Source organism: Rattus norvegicus, chromosome 10 (genome assembly GCF_021556685.1).
Source record: "Rattus norvegicus strain SHRSP/BbbUtx chromosome 10, alternate assembly SHRSP_T2T, whole genome shotgun sequence".
NCBI classification, from domain to species: Eukaryota; Metazoa; Chordata; class Mammalia; order Rodentia; family Muridae; genus Rattus; species Rattus norvegicus.
In genome coordinates this window covers 20308377-20334213 of record NC_141543.1, presented here as the reverse complement: position 1 = coordinate 20334213, position 25837 = coordinate 20308377, and the positions used below count along the sequence as shown (strand labels likewise).

General features: G+C 49.3%; 1 protein-coding gene, 1 non-coding gene and 1 pseudogene across 2 annotated transcripts; all 3 read right to left on the bottom strand.

Moving 5' to 3' along the window:
- Positions 1–6255: 6255 nt before the first annotated feature.
- Positions 6256–9848, bottom strand: Prss29 (serine protease 29). Its single transcript, NM_001447213.1, is given in 7 exon segments — positions 6256–6581; positions 6662–6828; positions 7408–7578; positions 7581–7672; positions 7865–8045; positions 8202–8262; positions 9732–9848. Coding segments are annotated over 6 exon segments (837 nt in total). The 5' UTR covers positions 9732–9848; the 3' UTR covers positions 6256–6416.
- Positions 9849–17384: 7536 nt separating this feature from the next.
- Prss28l-ps1 (protease, serine 28 like, pseudogene 1) lies at positions 17385–19685 on the bottom strand (annotated as a pseudogene).
- Positions 19686–23731: 4046 nt separating this feature from the next.
- Positions 23732–23867, bottom strand: LOC120095389 (small nucleolar RNA SNORA70). The gene has a single exon (XR_015632455.1). It is a non-coding gene; the product is annotated as a small nucleolar RNA SNORA70 (small nucleolar RNA).
- Positions 23868–25837: the final 1970 nt, after the last annotated feature.

Sequence of the window (25837 nt, the reverse complement as noted above, 5' to 3'; positions counted from 1 at the left end):
AGGAAGCTTCTTGCCCAGGGCTCCACTTCTGGGCCTACAGTGACTAGAACACAGGCCTCAAATACACTTCACAAAAACTAGCTGAGTAGCTGAGAACCTTACCACCGTGGACACCCATAGGCAGAGCCCACAGGACCTAGGACCTGTGGGAAGCTGAGGCCCATGGATCCCAGAATGCCAGCAATTCCCACACTGGCCACAGCAACTCAGTCTTGTGTTTCCTTCTAGAAATCTTAGTATCAGATATGCCCTGGAGCCACCATGGGCCCTAGCTGAACTCTCCCTCCATTTGTGGCCAGCGTGTGTGTGTGTGTGTGTGTGTGTGTGTGTGTGTGTGTGTGTGTGTGTGTGTGTGTGAAAGGAGGGAGGTTCTCATATAGTCCAAGATGGCCTCAAGCTTAGTATGTAGCCTAGAATAACCTTGAACTTCTAATTCTCTTTTCCCTCCTTCTCTACCACCCAAGTACTGGGATCTCAGGTGTGTACCACTATGTCTGGTTTTATGCAATGCTGGGGCCTCGTGCATTTTAGTCAAGTAGTTTACCCACTCCCAGCCTCTAGCAGTTCTTTTACCTATAGCACTGTGTTCGCTTTGGGGAAAGTTCAGGGCCCCATGATGGAATCTAGGGGGCCTATCCCCCATAGGATCCTTCTGTTTGTCATTCATCAGCACATGCACCTGCACCTGCACCTGCTCCTGTACCTGCACCTGCACCTGCACCTGCACCTGCTCCTGCTCCTGCTCCTGCTCCTGCACCTGCACCTGCTCCTGCACCTGCTCCTACACCTGCTCCTGCACCTGCTCCTGCACCTCCACTGAACAACGTGGCTCCTTTGAGTGGACACACGAACCCCATGGGAACCAGGCCAGACTCTTTCCTTTCAGCCACCATGACACCATCTTTCAGAATGGATCCCACCAGTCACTGGAGGCATCCCCCTGCTCTTCCCCACAAGGTGACCCAGAAAGCAATTCCTGTCCCTTCTCAAGACTTGATGTCTCTAAGCTCAGAGTGGGCTTTAGGGTTGCAGATGGTGCTAGTGGAATAGTTGCTCGGGGCTGACTGTATCTGGGGAGTGTGGAGGAAGCAAGGGAGATGCATACCTGGCCCCAGGTCCAGTGAGAGCTGGTCTGAGAGGCTGAGCTAAGAATACAGAGCACCTACCTGTGAGTGGGGACAGTGAATTCTGAAGCCACAGGATGGGTTACACTTTGGGGAAACCGTGTAAGCCTCGTATTGGGGCATGAAATTCCTGGCTCTGGAGCCATTACACAATGGCAAGGCTAGGAGGGACCGTGGTCGGGAATCAGACTGAGAGAAAGCCTAATGTGAACCATGAATCATCAGGACAGGAACAGCAGGCTGAGTGTGGTGGAACTAATCCCAGCACTCAGAAAGCAGGGGCAGGTGGATCTCTGGGAGTTTACGGCCAGTGTGGCCTCAATAGTAAGCTCCAGGCCGAGGCTCCATAGTCAGACACTATCTTAAATAACAAAACTAAGCAAGACCAGGAACGGCAAAGAGGGAGAGACAGGTCCTCTCAGGGATGCTCACCTGGGGCACAGACATGAAGTACACTCAGGGCTGGGCCCTTTACACTTTCTAAGGAAGCGAGCAAAACCTAAGGAGTGCCCTGAGGGCTCACTCAGGAGAAACCATTTCCTGCTCCCGTGGCCATTGCAAGCCCAGGGTACCTTATCTGTGTGAGATCACCTGGGGCCCCTCATTGGTGGTCCTACTGTTGCTGTTAGTCAGTAAGACCTAGAGATAGGATGCCTGGCCACCCTGATAGGGGCAGAACCAGGCCACCACGAACGAGCACATCCAGTGATAGGATCAGAAAGAACTAAGGACCACGTGAGTTGGGTCAGGTAGCCGTTAGCACCAGAGCTGCAACCTAGCCAGTGAGAGGTCCTGTCGACCTTCTGGGCTCGGGGATGCTGTTAGAGAAAGGATGTGGTTGCCCAGGGGTGGTGTTGCAAGAGAGAGAGAGCTAGAATGAGGTACCAACACTTGGGTACCACTGTTTGAGACTAAAATGACCAGAGTCCTTGGGACACTTGAGCTACTGCTGGTAAGAGGCACAAACAAGGTTTTTCTAGTGTCCCCAGATATATCCCAGCCTGTGTATGAGGGGAACATGGATTAGTGATGAACCAACTCCTGGGTTAGACGCAGTACTTTCCCAGGACCTGAAAAGTCCTCCTCTCCAGTTCTGGGTGATCCAGGGAGAAATCCCCATTGTCCGCATAGACAGATCTGCTTAGTCACGTGTGCTGTTGGCTGGTTCCCAGCATCCTCAGCTTGCAGTTGAGGGAGCAGGATAATCAAGGGCCCCGAGGAATGGGCTGTGGTATGCAAGCTGCACGCTGGGATGCCCCTGACTGTCATCGGAGAACAAGTTAGTGCACGTTCAGGCTGAGCCTTGAGCAGATGGGAAGTTGGCCTGGGAGTCAGGGACTGAGCAGGATGTCCCTGGGACTGAGAGGAGCTGGCAACCGGGAAGAGGCCAGGTGCTTGGGCCATTCTGTCTTGACGGCTCTGTCTCATGTAGAAGAGTGTCTCCCTGCATTGGCCTGCTGGGTTTTGTGTGCCCAGGGTCACACTTGTCCTGGTCTCTTGTCATGGGATCAGACCCAGAGGTGAGCAGGGGGAGAGATCCAGGGTTGACATTCTCTCCTGGTCCCCAGCCTGTCTGCGGCTGTGTGTGGCCTTAGGGAAGCCACTGTCTCCATTGTTCCTAATCTGGAGTGCAGTGAAAGGAGCTGTTGATCCCAGTGAGTATCCTTAGGAAAAGGTCCCAGGAGCCATTATTGTTCATTAGTTTCCAAAAGTGAGTTTACCAAGAACATTCCAGAAAGGGCTCTGGCACAAATGGATCCTGAGAGATTTATTTACCCCAAGATTACCTTAGGGACCAGCCAGTTCTCTATTCATAATAGCACCTGTCAAGGGTGTCAGGACCCAGTGGCTCAGCCCTGAGAATGACCAGGCTAGGCTGAAACGTCTCTGTGCAGACTGCCCCAGCATTCAATTATGATTTTCTCCATTTAATTTTCTTGTCTTTTAGGCTTGATCGTCTCATCTCTCAAAGAGCATTTTGCTGTTTAAAAAAAGCAATGATGTCAGACCGGGGGCATAACTCAATGGTAGAGTGCTTCTCTACCATGCACAAGTTTATTGTTTCAACCAGCCCTGTAGCAGAAAAAAAAAAACAAACAAACAACCAAGCGACAGTGTCCGTTAATGAAAACTCATCTTATTCCTTGTTTTAAAGATAATGCCAGGGCCTGAACCATTTGTGAGGAAGTGGGGTGTGTATCACACTTACAACCACCTTCTAAGTAGGTGCCCTGACAGACCCTGCCCCAAGGGCACTAACTCTCTTCGTCCCAAACTACCCCTGCAGAGGACACTACACCGGGTCTTTCCAGGGCATGAGGAGAAAGACCCATTTGGGCATGTAACAGAGGGCTTGGTACCCGATAAGTCTGGAGAAGATGTGTCCACAGACCTGGTACCCCATTCTCTGAGAGTGGCTGCCAGGGCCCTTGCAGGTGAAAGCCACCATTGTGTCATCAGGAAGAACTGTGGAGACAAAGCTTCCCAGGGGTAAGAGGGAGGTTACAGCAGGACTATCACTGGGATGCCTTCTCTGGAAGCCAGTGTCATCCTAGAGAGCAGTGGTTCTCAACCTTCCTAATATTACCACCCTTGAATACAGTTCCTCATGTTTCTACCTCCCATAAGACTATTTCATCGCTAGTTCCTAACTGCAATTTCGCTACTGTTACGAATTTTAATGTAAATATCTGTGTTTTCCAAGTGTCTTACTTGACCCCACAGGTTGAGAACAGCTGCTATAGAGGAAGACGGCGGGATGTGGTTACCTTCCCCTCCTCCTCCAGAGTTTATCAAGTGTGATCAGCTTTCTGAGTCTCCTGGCCAATGCTGCTCAATGAAACTTGGTAAGAAGTACCAGGTGCGGATTGGGGATTTAGCTCAGTGGTAGAGCGCTTGCCTAGGAAGCTCAAGGCCCTGGGTTCAGTCCCCAGCTCCGGGGCGGGGGGGGGGGGGGGGGGGGAGAAGTACCAAGTGCGCACGTAGCGCTTCGGAAGCCACAAGCTTGAGGCTGGTGTGGCCTGCCTAATGAATTTCAGGCCAGCTAAGGCTGCATAGCAGGATCCTGGCTTGGGGATTAGGGGGAAGAGCCAGCTGAGACGAGGCAAAAGAACTGGCTGTCGAGCCCAACAACCTGAGCTCCGTCCCTAAGTCCCACACGGTTGGAAGGAAGGAGCTGACTCCTATAAGTTGTCCTCTGAACTCAACCTATGCACCACCCTTCTTCCCCCTACACACACACACACACACACACACACACACACACACACGTGACCGTTAGCTTTGAGGCAATATTTCTGTACTAGGGGAACATATGCTTACATGTTCTTCTGAGGGGCAACAGAACACCTTTAGTATGGTCTCTGGCACCTAGAGGTGCTGACAAGTATTAGCTCCCTGTTCCAGATCTTAGTGTCCCTGCAAGAGACACCAACTGCCACAGCAGGCATAGGCATCCAATGCCACACAGAGCACAGCTCGGTACAGACATTGGGCTCAAAAAAAATCCACTGATGACATTCCTCTAGCCCTGGCTTCCAGTATGTCACAGACAGAAAAGACAGTCCTTGGGGAGCCTGGGGTCCCAGTGGCACTGAAAGGGTCCCAGGCACAGGTTGTGGGGAACCAGACTCTGCATCAGTCAGAGGAGCAGAGAGCATTGCCCCAGAACCCTGACCACCCTGTCTTCTCGATAGCCTGGGGGCCTACTCCTTGCACTCAGGAAGCGGGGGTTGCAAGAGAAAGGGCTGGGACAGTCTATTTCCAGCATCCCGGGAGCATTGGATAGCCATGGTACAGAGGCTCCAGGTTCTGCTACCCTTTGCCCTCTGAGCCTGAAGCAGTGTCAACCAGGTTGTGTGTTACTGAAAAGCCTTTACCTTCCACACTCCTGTCCCAGGGAGGTGCTGGAAGCACCAGACAGATCTTAATCTTAGTGGGCTGCATTAGAGACGTGTGTGTGTGTGTGTGTGTGTGTGTTTAGAGAGCATGTGGCAGTTTGAGGACATTAGCTGTGGCACTATTCAGATGCTCGTGGGAGCCATAGGAACCAGGTAAATACCAGTCTCCCTGGAGTGACCACCACTGTCTCTTTGCTCTGCCCAGCTACAGGCATGAAAAGGAAAGAAACCGTACTAAAGGCACCCACTTCCCTTCAGAAGAGCAGAGGCTGGACCGGCTGGGAGCTCCACGGGCCCTAAGATCTCCCCTGCAATCCTGATTCCCCCTCCAGACTCAGCAGAGCCGCAGTTACAGCCTCTTCCATCCCCTCTCGACCCCTGACCCCAGCATTCGGAGAAGAATCTGTTTCTGAGGTCAGCACTAGTCAGGCACCTCCCATCTCCTACGCACCGCAAAGCCAGTGCCAATCACTGCCCCAGCCACCTAATGACCTCTGCAGACTGTCAGCTCCTAACTGGAGGCTTGGGAGAAGTGGACAGCCCTGTCTGAGCCTGAGGTTGAAACATCCTTCTCCTGCTGCTCACAGTGACCCTTCCCCTTCCCGCCATGGACCCAGGGTCAGAACTGCCCTATGAGGGAGGCTGTGTAGCCATTGGCTGTCACCCTCACCCTTCCCATTAAATAGCTGTCACTATAGCCATTCAGGTAACCTTAGCCACACTGGGTATCTGAATCTACAAGGTCCTGGGGAACCTAAATGAGGCACAGGAAGAGCATCCACAATGCAGCAGTCTTCTGGCCCCATGATCATATCCATGAGGGTCAGAGTACCACTGTCTCAAGGATGGAAACCTGGGATCGTTACCCTTCCTACCACATCCAGGTCCCAGGACACCACAGGGTGCTAGGTGCTTGGGGGACACGAATCAACCTGTTAACTTTTCAGGGTGTGTGGGAATCAGGGACAAGGACACAGTGCAGACCTGTCCGGACCTCACCTTTGGTGAGTTCAATCATTGGTGTCCTCATTTAGAAAATCATTAAAATGGAATTCATAGGTGTTTCCAGTAGAGATAAATAGATTTGTGTTCACACACACACACACACACACACACACACACACACACACACAGACACGCACACACAGACACACAGACACACAGACACACAGACACACACACACACACACACACACACACACACACACACACAAACCTTGAACATGAATATGAAACACATCTTTATTAAGGAAGCCAGGAAACATAGCCATGCCCTTCAGTAGCTAGTGCTCAGTGTGCTGGGCACCTAGTCCAGAGTCTAAACCCTGGTCCACTCTGGAATGGTGACCAAAGCCGACCCATCCTCAGCTGACCACCATGAGGCCAGCTGGGCTCAGGAGAACTTCTGCATCTGCCCTGTGATCCAGGGCAGGAAGAACTGCACACGTGCGTAGACCCCAGGGATGTCCTTCAGGGCACAGCCATAGCCCCAGCTCACCACTCCCACCAGGGTCCATGAGCCTGTCACATTGCAGACCAGAGGCCCACCTGAGTCACCCTAGAAGAAAAAGAAGCTCTGATGGGTACTAGTCCTGACGTGGGAATGGGTACAGAGAGGAGGAGATGAGCAGGACTCACATAGCAGGAGTCTCGGCCATGGCTGCCTGCGCATAACATGTCCTGTAGGATCAGTCTCTGGCCATGATTGGAGAGCCTGGTGGCGTTGCGGTACAGCTTCTCACAAAGGGTGTTGTCCACTATCTTTACCTGCACCTGCTGCAGGCGGTAGGGAGGAGGCAGCGATTCTGAGGAGAAGAGAGGTATGGCTGGCCAGTGGTCCATAGATTCCCCACCTATCCCACAATTCTGCTGCTCCACCTGGGGATACAGGGGAGGACTATCTCCAGCATAGCTCCCTTCCTGTCCAGGTCTGGGTCCCTCCCCGGTCTCAGCATCATCCCCCTGGGAAAGAATATGTAGATGCAAGCCTGAAGAGCCTGCGTCTACCTTTGAGTTCTATGACTTCTACACACGATTCTGTCTGCTTGCCAATCAAGAGCCAAAGAGACTGTTTTTTGCCTCTGATATTTTCTCCAAATTACATCATCATCATCATCATCATCATCATCATCATCATCATCATCAGAAAATAAGAAGCATCCATTCCACCTCAGAGGTGTAGATCCTGGGCCCAGCTGTCACTACCCTCAGGTACAGAGACTCTGACAGATGCTAGAAAAGCTTGGTGATGTAGCTAGTTAGTCATGCTTGTCAGCGACTCTCTTTGCTCTCTGGATCCTGCCCCCAGGCCATTGGTGCCACATACCAGGAATCCTCAGGTGGTTAGTTTGCTCCCATGGTTCAAATCCTTCCCCAATACTTACCGTGCATGCTCACTGAACCCCAGCCGGTCACCCAGCACACATCCTTCTTTGTGACCTCAAGAGACGCAGGGGACAGCTTGACTGGCTTGACGTTAGGAAAGGATCGTACGGACTGTGCCAGTTGGAGCAGAGCCACATCTGAACCCAGGCCAGAACGGACAAAGTCTGGGTGATGATGACTCGACTCACTTTCAGGAGCTTCTCGCCCCCATAGAGGTACACCTGCCCAAGGTGGATCCGAAAGGCTGATGGGTCAGCATCGCTCCTGAGGTCAGAAAGAGGCTGTGACTACGGGAAAGTTCTCCACAGCCTACAGGGAAGTCTAATGCTATAGGGAAGTTCTCCACAGTCCTGGACAGAATCAACTAGAACCCAGGCTTCTAGAACAACCTTTCTTGGTCCAGGCTTTCTGATTCACCCCACATCCTACCCAACACTAGATAACAAAGAAACTCACTCATGAATACAGTGGGCGGCCGTCAGCACCCACTGTGGGTGGATGATGGAGCCTCCGCAGATGTGCACCCAGGAGGCCCAGTTGTATCTGTAGACCCTCAGGCTGACCTGCCATGGCCACTTCCCCTGTGGGGCACTATGGCCCCCCACGATGCCCACCAGCACATCCTCAGGCACAGATGCTGCAAGCAACAGGGAAGAAGGGTCAGGGGGGCCAGTGCTCAACCTGACACCCACACTGGAGCAGAACCGGTCGCATGCATTTCTCCATGATGCTGGGGACAGATTTGTTTGGAGCCTCTGTAGAATGGAGGAAGTCCATGGGGATATGGACTCACCTGGGGTTCCAGCAATGGAGGACCCAAGAAAGACGAGGGTCAGACCCAGCTGGCTCAGCATCTGTTATTGAGACACAAAGGTGGGAAGTGAGAGGGGTCTGGGAGTAGCCCAGATGGGGATGGAGAAGACTGGAGCCTCTGCAGGATTCTGAGCAAAGACAGAAGCATGGGGAGGAACGGAGGGGACTGGGCTTGCCCAGGTTGGGATGGAGATGATTGAGATCCGGTTAGCGGCATCCGGGAAAAGAGGAGATGGTGGCCTTACCCTGCTGGGTCTCTGCAACTTCCTCCTGTTTAGGCCTCTCGGTCCCTTTATCCCCAAGACCCAGGAAGTAGGCAGGGGGCTTGGCCAGGCCTCTGCTAGGAGGAAGAGCTGGGAGGACAGAAGAATTTGACCTCTGAAAGGATGAGAGGGGGCTGTTGACCCATGCTCAATGACTGAAGCCCTTTGTCACCAAGGTTACATAGATAACACCATTGGCTTGCAGTAGCATCACCAGGGACATCAGGAAGAGGAGGGCTGTGACTCAGGCTGTGAGACAATCCCCCATCCATCCAGTGAATTCTGCGATACTGCAGAGCAGCCCCCTCATGCTGGGAACACACCGCCATACCCAGCACATGTCACAGGGAGCTTCAGGCTCCCTCTGCCGGCGCTGCAGTGCCAGCACCATAGTGTCCTGGGGAGACTGCCCCCAGGACATTCTGTGAGGATATCCCCACCTCCATGGACATCTGAGCCCAGCGCTGGTCAGGCACACCCACAGCCTAGGCTTGTGGCTGCTGTAACTAACTTTACCATCAAATCTGAGAACAGACGCTACTTGGTGCCTACAATGCACCAAGCCCAGCGCTCCTGTTTGTGGACCACATAGATGGTGCTTACCTGCAGCCATATCCTGGCTGCCAGAGTCTTTAGGGGGGTGAACGGCCCTGCAAGAATCCCAGGGGACCTCTGCACTCGAGGACAGGCCATGCACCTGTTCCACTCCTAGCTCTACAATGGATTTGCCACTCTAGAGTAAAGGGACACCTAGATAGTCAGATCTGGATGCTCTATGCTCCTGACAAGAACTCACAAGCCACCTGGGTCCCCTGCCCAGCCCAGCACGTCACAGTCAGGGAGACGTTTGACAGCATCTGTGGGCATTTCTGATTTAGAGCCTGTGAAGACACCACTGGTGCAAACACACACAAACACACGCATGTGCACATGTGTGCGCGCACACACACACACACACACACACACACACACACACACACACACACTGATGTCAGGGTGCAGCCAAACTCTGGGGCTCTCCCACTTCACATATCCACAGTGTCCCATTAAAGTAATCTCGGTCTGACCACAAACACCCATCTTGTGGCCAACACAAGGATGCCAGAGTAGCTTCTAGACGTCAGCTGAGAAATTGTCAGTAAGGCTCCCTGCAGTGTCCCTACTGTCCACATAAGAGGATCAGGACACCCACTGCCTCCCCTATAGGGGCTGTCAGAAGTGGCTCAGAGCCAAGCTGGGGGACTCACCTTGACTCCAGAAATACCAGGTCTCTTTGAATAAGAACTAGCCACAGATGTGAGACCCTCCAAAAGATGTGGAAGTGACCAGGATTGTCCAGGACACAGGTAGAAGCAAGACAGAGGGTCACTACACCCCTGAGCAGGAGGAAGGGTTTATATGCTAAGTTGGACACAGTGACCCACAACTACGTCAAACCCGACCCCCTGAATCCTGGCTTCCTCAAACACTACTAGCATGTCCAATGTCAGCAAAAAGACAAGGTGAGCCTCAGAACCTGACCGGAACTACTCAGATGACTATCATAACAACAGAGTCAGGTCACCATTACCACATCCAGTGATGGGATCAGAAAGAACTGGCATAACTGTTAGCAAAGAGGCAAGAGACTGGCCAATGAGAGAGTCCTGACCAGGCCTGGGTTCAGGGATGCCGTTAGGAGGATGTGGCTACCCAGGGCTTCTGTTGCAAGAAGGGATGTTGGGCAGAGGCTGGGACAGGGGAACAGCACTGGGTTACCAGGGACTCAAAGCAAAGGATTCACCCAGGAGTAGTGGGAAAGCAAGGATATTTTCCAGGTGTCCCACTGCATCTCAGCCCCAGGGACAGAAAGAATGTAGGTCAGTGATAAACTTAGTACTGGGTAAGGTGCTTTTGAAAGATGTGGAGTGTCCATCCGGGGGATGAGGAGTTAGATGTGCCCCAGACAGGATGACGGTTAGGGAGGGGGCACCACCAAGTAATAAAGATAACAAGGGGGCTGGAGAGATGGCCCAGCCATTAAGATCGCTTGCTGCTCTTGCAGAAGTCCTGGGTTCATTCCAAGCGCCCATGTGAGCAGCTAAGAATCACCTGAAACTCCAGCTCCTGGGTTTCCAACACCTCTGGCATCTGGATACCTTCATATGTACAAATCTATACACAGACCATACACATAATTAAAAATAAAAAAATAAGCCTTATAAAATAAAAGGCAAACTTCCAAAATGGCACAGGTACAGCTCCTTCCTCACCCTCCTGGCCCAAGACAAAAGCCTAGCAGATTAAAAGGTCTGGTGAGGCCTTTTTCTCCTGCCAGGAGAGCTCCTGTTCTGATAAGCTGAAGGTTTGTCTGATAGGGGGCATTGTTAATGAGAATTCCTGGGAAGAAGCTGTGTCTACAAAGATCAACCAACCAACCGACTGACTGACTGACTGACTGACTGACTGACTGACTGACTGACTGACTTATTAAAATTACAGTGATGTAGGGAAGTTGGAATGTTGCAGGTCCAGAAGCTAATTATCTTATCTTGGACCAATTTTGGTCCCCAGAACAGCCTCCTTGCCCACCTCTATGTCTGAACTAGCATCCTGTGACTAATAGATAAAAATCTCTGGAATCCAGAGCTGGAGAGATGGTTCCATGGTTAAGAACACTGATTGTTTTTCCAGAGGACCCAGGTTCAATTCCCAGCACCCACTTGACAGCTCAGAACTGTCTGTGTAACTTCAGCTCCAGAGAATCCAATGCCCTCACACAGACACACATGCAGGCAAAACACCAATGCACGTAAAATGAAAATAAATAAACCATTAGAAAGAATCTTTGGGGCTGGAAAGCTCAGTTAAGAGCACTGGCTGCTCTTCCAGAGATCCCGAGTTCAATTCCCAGCAACCAGCAACCATATGGTGGCTCAAAACATCCGTAATGGGATTCGATGCCCTCTTCTGGTGTATCTGAAGACAGCGACAGTGTACTCACATACATAGAATAAATAAATCTTTATAAATAAAAGAAAAAGAATCTTTGAAGCCAGACCTTTAGTCCCAGCACTCAGGAGGCAGAGGCAGGTGAATCTCTATGGGTTCAAAGCCAGCCTGGTCTACAGATCAAGTCCAGGACAGCCCTCGCTACATAGAGAAACCCTGTCTTTAAAATAAAAACCCCAGCATCTTTGGAATCCATTAATTTAACAAGCCACTGACTTCCACCAATCCTCAACCCCAAATCTAAGAAAATCAGAAAAAAAAATCATCAGAAAAGCGCTGCAACCATTTCCCTGGTTTCCTCCCACCAGTGCTTTGGTGTGGTTGTTGTTTTTGTTTTCTTCTATTTTGTTTGTCTTTGGTTTTTCAAGACAGGATTTCTCTGTGTAGTCCAAGCTTTATATTCTGTCTCCTGAAAGCAGGGTTTGAGAAAATAGCATTGAGCACAGGAGAAGGTATGGCTTATATCAGCCCCAAAACTGCTGGGGGGTTTCAAGAGTTGAGGGATTTCCAGAGGAATTTTGGTTATGAAGGAACTTGGCTGAACACTTCAGAGTTATTTGGCAGAACATCTAATCAGGGTGGAAATTGGGGTGTAGGGTGTGGAACATGTCAAATTCCTGAAAAGGGGTCAAGACCTGTTCAAATTTAAGTTTTACAGAAAATAGGAATCAATTTATTTTGACCTTGTAATAAGATGGCTTCTGATCTTAAGGTGGAGTCAGGCTGCTTCTTCACTTCACCTTCCCGTTGGTCCTTGGATGCTCCTAATCTAACAATAATGCCAATTCTAGGGCAGGCTTTGTCAATGTGGAAACTCTTTTGGGCAAATCTGAAGTTCTATTGAAGTATTTAGAACATCTACCTTGGGCCAGGAAAGGTTTGGAGCTCTCTTGAGCCATTGGGTTCTATCAGAGCAGTTGAAATAGAGAAACAAGGGCTTTGAGAATATTGTTTTGGGGTATCTGCCAAGGACAGCCGCAGACAGGGAATAGAAAGCGCCCAAGAGAGAGAGAGAGAGACACGTGGGGTTGGGGATTTAGCTCAGTGGTAGAGCGCTTGCCTAGCAAGCGCAAGGCCCTGGGTTCGGTCCCCAGCTCCGAAAAAAAGAAAAAAGAAAGAAAGAAAGAAAGAAAGAAAGAAAGAAAGAAAGAAAGAAAGAGAGAGAGAGAGAGAGACGTGTGCTGCCATCAACACGGCTGGAAGGACAGCACCATCTACATGCTTCAACACAGAACATAGAGCCACAGAACCTGAAGTGTGTCCCGCTGGGTTTTAGTCTTGTTTTTGTCTCGTATTTCCGCAGTAGGCCCCCTTTCCTCTCTTTCGGAATGTGAGAGTCTTGCAGCACAGAGAGATGAAACATTTCTCCAAGGCCACAGAGTGAGGAAGGACTTGGGATCCAGTCTGCAATCTGAGCTCTGTCTCAGCCCTGGGCTCTCTACCATAACTTTTTGGGTGTGGCATTTAGATTGTGCATTATTCTTGTCAAGCAACTAAGCTATATCCCCAATCAGAAAAGAATATTTAAAAATAAAATAAAACTTGAACCCAGCAGTGGTGGCACAAGCCTTTAATCCCAGCACTTGGGAAGCAGAAGCAGGCAGATCTGGGTTGGAGGCCAGCAGAGTGAGTTCCAGGACAGCCAGGGATACAGAGAAACCCTGCATCAAAATAATAAAAACAAACAAACCAACAAATAAATCTATTCCTACATCTTCTTTTTTTCTGCTATGTCTCTGTGCTTGTTAAGATGTCAGATGAGGGGGTTGGGGATTTAGCTCAGTGGTAGAGCGCTTGCCTAGCAAGCGCAAGGTCCTGGGTTCAGTCCCCAGCTCTGAAAAAAAAAAAAAGATGTCAGATGAGCTACCTGTGAATTTATTGAAAGACAAACAGTGGCAGCTTGCTTAATGTATGACCATCCTGTGAAATTGCTTGTGATTTCACTGCACTTGGAAAGTAAGTCTGAGATTCAGGGACAGGATCTTTGTAGTGTGCCTTCTATCTTCTTTGACATTTATTAGAAAAAAAAGAGAATGAGACAGAGACAGAGAGAGGAAGAGAGAGAGAGAGAGAGAGAGAGAGAGAGAGAGAGAGAGAGAGAGAGAGAGAGAGAGAGAGAGATCCAGGTACATGCTTTCTCTGTCGTTTGTTCTATGGAGTTTTAATGGCTGCACTTCCCTAAAACTACCTAACCTTAAGCACTTTGACCTATTAACTGGTTTTAAAATGTAACTGTGCTTGTATGTCTGGTCCTCTTCTGCAAGATAATTATGTTTTAAGTGATACAGAGTAACCAAATTCCTATTTCTAAAGCAACAAGACAGTTTTGTTTTATTTTGTTGGGGGAGGGGTCTCACAATGTAGCCTTGGCTATGTTGGGACTCACTTTGTAGACTAGGCTGGTCCCAAACTAACAGAGATCCATCTGCCTCGGCCAACTAAGTTCTGGGATCAAAGGTACACACCATACCCAGCCACAAGATGGTTTTTGGTTTCCTTTTAAGATTTTATTTCCTGGGGTTGAAGAGATAGCTCAGTGGTTAAGAGCACTGACTGCTCTTCCAGAGGTACTGAGTTCAATTTCCAGCAACCACATGGTGGCTCACAGCAGTTTGTAATGGGATCTAATGCCGTCTCCTGGTCTGTCTGAGGACAGCAACAGTGTATGCATATACATAAATAAATCTTTTTAAAAAGATTTTATTTCCTTTTATGAGTATGACCGTTTTGCCTGTATGGTATAGTAACTCCTGAAGACCAGAAGACAATATCAGATCCCCTAAACTAGAGCTACCAATGATTGTGTTAAGTCCAAAGCAAGCCTCCAAGATGGCAGTGCTGGTGACAGTGCCCTAAACAGAAGGACTCTGACCCGGGAAACTCAGCATCCCTCAGGAATCGCAGATGGTGGGTTCTGTTTACCAGGAAAGCCACCCTTCCTTCATCCACTCTGAAGGTCAACTACCTCCAGAAGGGGCATCCAGTCCCTGATTAACGCAGACAGCCTGGACCGTCTAAGGTCCCACGCCCACTCCCAGTCTGTTCTGGCCTGTGCCTCTCCTCCCACCACTACCTGCCCTCTTTCATTGACAAGGCTCCCCCACCCCACCCCACTGCTGCCACCACTCCCCCAGCTGCTGTTCTCAGCTGCTGAGAGGCAGCCCGGCAGTTTGATTCCCCAAATACACTTTTCTTTCTACTCAGGGAGTGGTCCAGTTTGGTGGTTTCACTGTGCCCTTATGCAAAATTATGATCTGCAAGTATTAGCATTCAAGCCAGTGTCCTCCAGAAGAGAAGCCAGTGCTCTCAACCACTGAGCCATCCCCACAGCCCCTACACAATGTTCTTAAAGAAGTTGTTTGGTGCTCTGTTGTAAATTTAAGACAAGAGTGGATGTTCCTTTCAAATAAGTTATGTTGCGTTTCTTTTTTAAAAAAAACTCATTTATTCATTTTATGTATATGAGTGCACTGTCGCTGTCTTCAGACACATCAGAAGAGGGCATTGGATCCCATTATAGATGGTTGTGAGCCACCATGTAGTTGCTGGAATTGAACTCAGGACCTCTGGAAGAACAGTCAGTGCTCTTAACCGCTGAACCATCTCTCCAGCCCATGTTGTGTTTTCTAATGTCTTTGTTTCAGACTTTTAGCTTTGGGGAAATGTCTTAAAGTCGAGATCTATTTAAAGCTTACCTGTGGTGAAGTCTTTAAGTGCTTTGTAAGCAGTCATTATCGGATGACTTTTAGTACCTTTAATGCCCTATGTATCTGACTAGAAACATGTTTAGCTATTTCTAAACTTTATATATTATGCAAATTTTCCAATGTTGTTGCTCAAGGAGAAATGCTGAAGCAGGTCAGAACCAGCTGGAGCCATGGGTACAGGAGATTGGAGCATGCCTTGCTTCCCTTTGTTAGAAAGTAAGTTCAGGACCTGGAGAGATGGCTCAGTGGTTAAGAGCACTGACTGCTCTTCTAGAAGTCCTGAGTTCAAAACCTAGCAACTACATGGTGGCTCACACCATCTGTAATGGGATCCGATGCCCTCTTCTGGTGTGTCTGAAGATAGCAACAGTGTACTCACATACACAAAATAAATAAAATCTTTAAAAAAAAGAATGAAAGTTCAGAACAGAGACCACCATGTCTACTGAAGTGTGAGCACACAGGGACAAGAAGGGTGGTTGGCTTTTAGTCTAGTTCACACGGGGACTGTCTCTTTTTCCCATTGCCTAGTGTCCAACTTCACAGTCTTTCATGATTGGCTAGTTTTAAAAGAATCAGCACAAAGGAAGGAAGAAAGGGGGAGAGAATTGGCCCTTTTAGGGTTTTGATGTAAACAAACATTCCACCAAGTTGGGGAATCGAGACATTTGCATAAATGGAGGAGTAAATAAAAATATTTTAATTCCTTATCATAAACACAAGTTTTATGGTATTTAATTAAAAGGTGAGTATTTAACGATTCCTACACATTTGATTGTGTGTCAAGTGACTAGTGCAAGCTAACTTCACTACGGATTTTATACAAGGAAGCCACGTGACGGTACCTGGGTGAACAAAGCAGTTTGAGGGTATAGTGGATTGCAGAGAGCTAACATGGAAAGCCTCTGGGTCCACCAACCTGTACCTAACTTTGCGCTTTTAAAGAAACAACTGATAAAAATGATGGAGTCTTGTCATGCTGTACTGGGTTTTCCTCCAGCTCTTGGCTCCTGAAACTACCTGCCTGACTCCTGCTTCAAAAGCTAATGGTAGGAATCACAGAGGCCTGATAATAATTTTCAAGATAACTTTACCACTGTTGATTTGTTTTTGTTGAGCCTTAGAAGTAAACTGTTAACGTTCTACAGAGGTCCAGCTTCTGATGAAGGAACATGAAGAACATTATTGAGATGCCAGGGTGTTACCCACCCGATTAGCAGAGTGGTGTCAGGTAGACTGACCTAAGAATCATTCCGTCTCTTCCTCCCTTGCAAGTTTATTAGAATTAACTCCTTGGGCTGGAGAGATAACTCAGTGGTTAAGAGCACTGTCTGCTCTTCCAGAGGTCCTGAGTTCAATTCCCAGCAACCACATGGTGGCTCACAACCATCTGTAATGAGATCTGGTGCCCTCTTCTGGCCTGCAGGCGTACATGCAGGCAGAACACTGTATACATAATAAATAAATCTAAAAAAAAAAAAACAAACAAACAAAAAAAACAAAAAACTCCTTGATGCCTGTCACTTACATTCCCCACCCCCACCAATGTGTGACTCAGGCTAACCAGGACAGATCTTTCCTAGCCGTCATGGGACAATGACAGACTACCAGACGGCTAATCAGCACTGTCTTTAGAGACTATTGTTCAGACACAAGGGGGAAAGTTGTTAGAACTAAAATCAAGCCACACGGGTCTTGGCAATGCTTGCCTGTAACCCCAGCACTTGGAAGCTAAAACAGGAGGTTGTAAGTTTGAAGCCAAGCCTAGGCTTCTTGAAAAGACGCTGTCTCAAATCAATGAGATGGAGTTAGTTGCTAGTGGGGGCCTTTCCAAAAGTAACTAAAAGCCAAGACGTTATGAAATATGCATTTTGCTTACTATGTCTCATAGATATGTCCCAAGACTGAGGTGCTAAAACCAAAAGCAGAGAATTATAGCTGGCCTTGGAGACTCTGAGTCCACCCGTTCCATAGCCATGCCCATGCCTCAAAGACCACTCCGACCACCTTCATTTTCTGTCAGCTTATTGAGACAAATACAGTCACACAGCAGCCCAACCCCACACTGGGGTTTCCTGGGCATTCTTGTCAGCATGGAAAGACAGACCAGGGAGGAAGGCAGGGCAAGGAAGGGTCCAGAAAGGAAAGAACAGAAGAGTCAAGAACCTGTCTCCGATAATGAGCATCAGCCCGTAGACATGTCTACTGGATGTGCTGGTGGAGCCAGGTTAAGGAGCTCCGGACTCTCGGGAAGACTGATGGCAAATCATTGCTGCAATCTATCCCCTTGCTGACCACACCCGCCTGTATCCACTTGTTGCAGACCAAGGAACCCCCAGAGTCACCCTGCAGAAAGAGGGGCAGTCCTATCAGAGGCAAAGCATTAGGAAACTCCCAAGTCCAGCCTCCCTTGAAGGGGGGGGCATCTAGAGCAGGAGTGGGAAGGTCACATATGGGCCCCGGTGACTCACAAAACAGAGGCCTTGGCCTAAGGTGCCAACACATAGCACGTCCTCAAAGATGACCTCATTTTTGCATTTGTCAAGCATTTTCTTCCTATAGGCCTGATTACAGGTCTTGTTATCCTGAATTGGGATCTTCACCTCATAGAGTTGATAGGGAGGTAGCAGAGGCACTGGAGGAGGAGTGAAGGAGTCAGGAAGAAACAGGGGAGAGAAGCATGTCCCCAACAGATTCACTTCATGCCAGTCACACAGGCCCTGACCTCACTGCTTTGGCCTGGAGCAAATCAGAAACCCCATTTCCCCACACGTCCTAGATGGGACCATGGTCCGAAGCTATCTTTACAGACATAGCCTTCCATGTTAAATGAGTTTAGAGTCTTTAAAAGGGGTTAGAGAGCCCCTCCAAATTCACGCCCACCTAGGACTTCAGAATGTGACTTCGTTTAAAGATAAATTACTTATGTGTGTTATTACTTACGTTAAACATTAGATTGTTCTGAGGCAGGCACAGGGACAGAGGCTTATAACCCTAATCCTTAAGGCTGAAGCAGGAGGTTCAAGTCAGCCACCTCCACCCAAGTGAGCTTATCTTGGATTTGGGATGGGATCTAACTCCTATTCTAAGAGTTCTCAGAAGAGAGCACAGAGGGGACAGCCACGTGGAAACACATCAGAGACTAGTGACAGCTACAAGTGATGGTATGTGGGGCTGGAGAAACTGCAGGGACAAGGACCATGTCCAGGAGCCTGTGCTGGAAATGTGGCCGCAGACACTCAGAGAAGAGCACTCACTGGCATTGCTTGTACTCTGGGTCTATGGCTGCATGGTGCACGGCTACGACGTATACAAGACATAGTTCTGTGTGCACCTGGAGACTGGGTTCCCCAGAGGCCCCAGATCACAGGAAGAAATGATGCTCCTCTAGGTGGGTATCCCATCCCTCCACTATGGGGATAGAGCCAAAAAAATCAGCAGGACCTTCAAACCAGGGCAACCCAGGACGGTTCTGCCTTGGCTACTTGCTGTCCGTGAGATCCGAAAATGGCCCCTGACTTTTGTGAGCATTTCATTGGTGGCCAAGAAGCCTGCCCAACGGTCCAGTGTAGCATCTGAGTCAGAGGAGAGCCTTGCTTCTCCCCATGTGTTTCCATGCTGCTAGCTAGCCCTCGGGGAGGAAAATGGAGGGAGAGACTGGGCAATGTCCCCTCGTCTCTCCTTTCCGCCACAGCTAGGCTTACCATTTTGGAGACGGTTGCCCCAGCCAGCCAGCCAACACTGGTCAGTTGAGTTGAAGGCTGAGCTGTCTTTTGGTAGAGAGACTGAGCTGACATGTGTGGATGTGAGCAGGAGGGCAGTCAACTGCATCAGGGCCACATCAAACCTCTCATTAAACTGGTTCTCGTCAGGGTAGAAGATGATCCTACGGACGTTCAGAAGTTCCTGTTCCTTGTAGAGGTATACTTCCCCCACCTGGACCCGGTATAAGGCTGGGTCGGCGTCCTGGCTGTGGGAGGACACACCCTAGGTGTCTCAGAGGCAGCTGGTTGGGGGTAGTGTACTGTCTACATTCTACCCAGCAGATGCCTCCCCAAACCCCCAGTGGTGTCTCACCTTTAGATGCAGTGGACAGCAGTCAAAATCCATTGAGGATGAATGGAGCCCCCATAGATGTGCACCCAGGAGCTTGCCTTGTAATTGTAGATTCTCAGGCTGACCTGCCATGGCCACCTCCCCAGAGGGGTACGGTGATCCCCCACAATGCCCACTGGCTTGCTTCTGAAGACAGATACTAAAAGCATTGTGGACAAGTCAGAGAACAAGGGCCAACCTCCTGTTACCCCAACCCTGGACCAGATGTTGACACCCAGTGCTCAGGTAAGCCCTAAGAGTGAGACAGCTGGGGGGTGGGGGGCCGAGGGAGGCAGGATAGAGTTCCTGATGCAAAGCGCTAACTGAGGTGAGCCAGGATTTACCAGAGGCCATGAACACAGAGCTTTCCAGGCAGGAGAGAGCCAGGAGCCAAGTACTGCAGCTCATCCCACTCTGTGTCCTCCCCCCCTCCAACACCTCTCTGTCCTCCTGGAAAAAAAAAAAAAACTGGTCTGGGCTTGGTGGAATTTTCCTAAAACCAAGACAACATTCAAAATATGGGCCTCTGTTCTGGACCCAGAGTGCTCCTGACAGGGACTCACAAGCCACCTGAGTCCCATGCCCAGCCCAGCACTTCTCAGTCAGGGGAGACCTCTGACAGCATCTGTGAGTATTTCTGTTTTGGAGCCTGTGAAGACACTGATGGCACACACACACACACACACACACACACACACACACACACACACACACACACACACGGCAGAGGTCAGGGGTGTTGCGAAACTCTAGGGCTCTACCACTTCACATATCCACAGTGTCCCCTTAAAATAATCCCACAAACACCCATCTTGTGGCCAACACAAGGATGCCAGAGTAGCTTCTAGACCTCAGCTGAGAAGTTGTCAGTAAGGCTCCCTGCAGTGTCCCTACTGTCCACATAGGAGGATCAGGACACCCACGGTCCCCTCCATAGGGACTGTCAGAGGTGGCACAGAGCCAAACTGGGGACTCACCTTGGCTCCAGAAATATCAGGTTCTCTCCTATGAGAACCACTTACAGGATGTTTGTGAGACACCCCCCCCTCTAAACAGGTAGTTGTGTCCAGATCACCTTTGGCACAGTTCTTTTGGAGACTCGGTGACAGAGTATATCTTGGGTGGGAGCAAGACAGACGATTCTTACAACCCTGGGCAAAAGGAAGGGTTTATATGCTAAACTAGATAAAAGTGACCCACAGCTACCTGGAGTGAAGGCTGGCTTTTCCAAACACCATTAGCATGTCAAACGTCAGCAAAAAGACAACCAGAGCATCAGAACCTGGCAGGAAATGTATAGATGACTATCTTAGTGACTTTGGTTTTGCTGTAGCCTTGGTACCTGTGTCAGGGTCACCAACCTGACAAGGTGGAAGTGAAGGCCAACATGGACCTGGTCAGGGGAGCTAGGTGTCCTTTTACATGGTAGAACATGGTCTTTTGAACAAATCTTCATCAGATTATCTGTGGCTGATCGCAAGAGGCTATCTCTATAATCAGTTGTTGTCTGTTGACAATCCCTCAGAGAAGAGGGAGTAGAGACTGTCTCTGGATCCCTGCCTGGGAGCCAATCATTCTGGGGCTGAAGAAGTAGCTGCAATTGTCAAAGAGAGAGCAGTGCCACTGAAGTAAAGTTTCCCATGATTCTTTGGGACAATCGGACTGTGCTTCCTCAGGATCAGCACACAGAAGCTGTCGAGGGGGAGCAGGCTCCACGGTGAGCTGCTTAAACTTGGCAGGGTTGTAAGCATCGTTCTGGTGGTACTGGTTTTGAGGGCATGAAAAATCCAAGACAAGATCATGGAGGGCAACTGAGGCTTGACAGCTTGTGGCAGGGTCAAATCCCTGCAAAGATGTGCTGAGAAGACACAGGTCAAGGTGAACCCTGAGGGGCAGCACAGGCTCCTCCACGGACTGAAGATACTCTCACACTTGAGAGGCCTTGGAGGCTTTTGGAGTAGGACCTATCTTATGTCCTACTAAGAGATGAGACTTTGGAGACATGGAAAGTTGTGGCTTAAAATGACATATTTGGGTGTCAAGCTGACAAGGGGAGAATTGTGCCGGTTAGTTTTGTCAATGTGACTGGCCTAGTCGGTGTTCTGTTGTCGTAAACAGACACCATGACCGTGACGACTCTTATAAAGGACAGCATGTAACAGGGTCTGGCTCACAGTCTCAGAGGTTTAGTTCACTGTCGTCGTGGTGGAGAGCATGGTGGCACGCAGGCGGACCTGGCACTGGAAAAGCGATCGAGAGCTCTCCATCTGGCTCCAGATGCACAGGCAGTAGGAAGAAAGAGACTCTGGGTTTGGAATTGGCTTTTCGAAGCCTCAAAGCCCACCCACATGGACATGTTTCCTCCAACAAGGCCATACCTCCCATTCTTTTCAAATTGTGCCACTACCTGGTGACTGGGCCCTCAAATATAATAGCCTACGGGGCCGTTCTTACTCAAACCACCATGGGGACACCACTTAGAAGCACCTGGAAGAGAGTTCTTAAGAGGAATTATCTAGATCAGGTTGGTCTGTGGGCATGTCTGGGAGGTGTTGCTTTGATGTTAACTGGTGTAGGAAGCCCCGGCCCACTGTGGGGGGCACTATTCCCTAGGCAGAGGCTCCTGAACTTTTTTTTTTTTTTTTTTTTTTTGGTTCTTTTTTTTCGGAGCTGGGGACCGAACCCAGGGCCTTGCGCTTCCTAGGTAAGCGCTCTACCACTGAGCTAAATCCCCAGCCCTGCTCCTGAACTTTTAAGAGAGGAGCCATCTTGCTGAGGACGAGAACAAGGGTGTGAATGGCCATCCATGTTGTTACTCTCTCTGCTCTTGGCTGTGGGTGTGATGCCTTGTGCTCTTGCACGGACTTCTCTGCAATAGCGAACTGTGGCCTGGAGTTGTGAGCCAAGGAAACCATTTCTGCTCAAAGGTGCTCTGTCGGGATCTTAGCACCAAAAATGAAACTAGAACAGCCTCGTTTTCCCCGTTTTTTTGAGACAGGGTTTCTCTGTGTAGCCCTGGCTGTCCTGGAACTCACTCTGTAGACCAGGCTGGCCTCCAACTCAACGATTCAGCTGCCTCTGCCTCTTGGGTGTTGGATTAAAGGCGTGAGCCACCACTGCAAGACTCCTAGAACAGCCATTTTTTAATGCCGTTCTGCACTAATTACACATGCCCTCTGGATCTGGGAGGTGCTAGAGGCTTAGGGAGTTCGGTAGAGAAGGACATCGATTCTGGAACCACCCATCAGCCCCATGCTGGGTGAAGACTTTCTGCTGCTGCTTTAGGGTCACCCATGCTCTAAGCAAGCCCAGTGAACTAACAGTTTCCCTGGGGTGAACTTTAGCAGAACCACACTTTGGAGGAGGGAAAAGACATTGCTTAAATCTCTCCAGGGAAGGAATGGTTAACAAGTGACCTCCCCAGGGTCCCAGGGCCAATGATATTCCTGAGACCACTTGAACAGAGCTGAGCCCGGCCTTGGTTTTTCTTAACATTTGTCTGGTTTTAGGGGGGTGGGGGACTATGTTTTCTTGAGAGCCTTGAGGATCCTTAGCAAACACCCACAGCTGAGCTCTCCCCGAAGCCTTGGAGTGAGGACATTGTTTTAATCCTACCCGAAACCCAGCTTATGTGAGGGGATGTGAATGTCAGGAGAGGCTGGCCTGCTGAGGGAAGGGCTAGGAACGGAATTCTTAGCCGCAGTCCCCCAGTGATGCTCTACAGTGCTCCTGCGTTGGTAGATGTGTCCCAGGGTCACTGTGCTGTAGTCAGCAAGTTCTAGGCCACATACGGCTTTTAAAAGAAAAAGAAAAAGCACTTTGATATATCTGAAATATGTGTTTGAGTTGTGTGAGGCTTGGGAGCTTACTTTGGTTGGTCCAGATGGCTGCACGTCTTACCAGGTCTCTCCGGTTTTTTCCTTTGCACACCAGCCACGGGCATGCGAACCTGGGTTTACCTCGTGTTTTGTTTTGTTTTGTTTTGTTTTGTTTTGTTTTGTTTTGTTTTTGTTTTTGTTTTCACACAGGATGCGAGATTTATAACAAAACATGATTTGGTGGGGTTCAGGACAGGACAGTGGAGACCCACAAGAGTGGGTTTGTGGTTCTCCTGCCACATGTCCAGGATACATACCACAACTGGGAATATATTTTACCCCATAGCCATCAGAGATAAGCCAATTCTCAGCTACTCTGTCACCAAATTCACTGGCGTTAAACCTGGTGAAAACCCCAGGACATTGAGGTGCGCTCTGTCCAGTAGCCAGGGAACTTGAAGTTGACTCTACACAGGGCCTCCCTCACATGTTCCTTAGTCTGCAGTTTTGTTCAGATGGACATGAGGAGCTGGCCAGTGCGAACCCTGGCTACCGTGCCCTGAGACTTCCCAAAGCCGCCTGCCTGGAGCCTAGCTTGGTCACAACATTCAGATCAGATGTTAATAGCCACCAGAAAACTGTCACCCAGTTCCCTCAGGGCAACCCACAGAGGTGCTAAGCTGCACACAGTCCCAAAAGAGGCAGCTGTTTGCACCCCTTTCACTCTAGATCCCCGAGAGGAAAGAAATGCAGTTGGTTTAATTGGCCTCAGGATCGTTATAGTTTTGAGGCAGGATCTCTATGGACCAGGCTTAGCCTTGAACTCACAGCCACTCTTCCCTCTGAAATCCTTGAATGCTAGGGTTATACGTATGACCCACCATACATGATTCCATCGGGGTACTTTTCAAAGCCCTGAATTGATTAGTTAACTCATCCAGGTTTCTGGTGCACCCCCTTCCTCCAGAAGGCCGTGGCAATTTCTGGTTTTTGCCTTCCGAGACTCCAAACTCCATGGAGAGCTATTTGCTTAAACGGCCAAACTGCTGCCTTTGTTTGGCTCCCACACAGGCACAGTATAAAACCAGACCAGTGATTGCTGCTTCCTGGCTGGCAAGATACTGCCTTACAGAGCCACTTCTGTGCAGGACCCACGAGGGCAGAAAGGTGATTTGTATAAATCTGCTGACAAACTGCTGATGACGAGCGTTTGTGAGCTTTAATGGAAGAAAGCAATTTTCCTTTGCAGATATTGGAGCAGACACAGTTGTTGACGGCATACTGTCCTGAAGTCCGAGAATGAAACCGCGGCAGCGAGAATGGACCATCGTGGATGCTTGGGTTTGCTTGTTTGTTTTTGTTACTGTTTTTCTTTCAGAGCCACTGTAGGCACCTAAACTTTGAAAATATTTTTGTTCTTTGACTTGTGACGGAGACACCTTTTTGTCCCCAAAGCAGCCCACTTTCTTTCATCTTTAAATAAGGTGCTTATGAGGAGAGGATGGACAGGGATGTGGCTGAGTTAGTGGTACTTGCCCAGCATGCGAGTAGCCCTAAGTTCTACCCCTAGCCCTATATAGTCTGGGCCTAGTGTCAGTCTGTGTTTCTAAACACTATAGAGGCAGAGCAGGAAGATCAGAAATTCAACGTCATCCCCAGTCGGCTGCAGGCCAGCCTGGGCTACCTGTGATCCCATCACAAGACAGACGGGATGGGGAGATGACACAGCATTGAGAGCGTGCATACACTGCCCTTCCGAGTGGTTGGTTTCCTAGCACCCACACGGTGGCTCCCAGCCCTCTGTCTCTAGTCGCTGAGGGTCTCACACCATCTTTTGGCCTCTGTGTACCAGGCATGTGATACACATATATAATTCAGACAAAACACTTATACACATAAAATGAAGTAAAAATCTGAAAGAAAGAAAGATGCTTTGAATGAATGCTTAGCACTTTGGATTCCCCCACATTTTTGTTCCAACAAAGTACACTTTACCCAAGGAGCTGCTGGCCTCTCTTCTTTTGTTTGTGTGGGGCTGAAGACTAAACCCGGGGTCTTCTCCATGATAGACAAGTGTTCCATCCCCAGTCCTAAGGGTTTTCTTGTCAAGTACTGTTGCCCTCTTCATTCCTGTTTTGAGACAGGGTCTCACATAGTCTTGGATTTGATAGCCAAAGATGACTTTGAACTTCTGAAGCACCCTCTGGAGTGCTGGCATCACAGGTGTGCACTGCAGTGCTCAGGATTGAACCCACGGCAAGCACTCTGAGCTCCATCCCCAGCCCACCATTGCATTTTATAACCAAAGGTTAGTTCTCCTGTAATTAGTAATCTAATGAAAACTTTCTACCTCCAGAAGCCTGCAGTAAAAAATTTAAAGTCATCTGGGTGTGGCAGCTCATGATTTAATCCCAGTATTCTTGAGGCAGTGGCAGGAAGATGGCTATGAGTTCAAGACCAGCCCAGTCTTTGTAGTGAGTTCCAGGCCAGCCAGGACTACACAATGAGACCCTGTCTCAAAACAAACAAACAACCACATCCATATTGTTGTGCTTCTCAGAAATCTCTGTTAGTGTTTTACTGGGGTTTCCATGAACACCTGGTGCCAATGTCCCCATTTGTGGCCACCTTCCTCTGATACACATAATTCTATGTCCTTGCACTCAATTGATTAAGTTCTTCCGTTAAATCTTTCATTCAAGCATTGGAGATGCTGACTCTTACCTACAAATCCAGCATTTA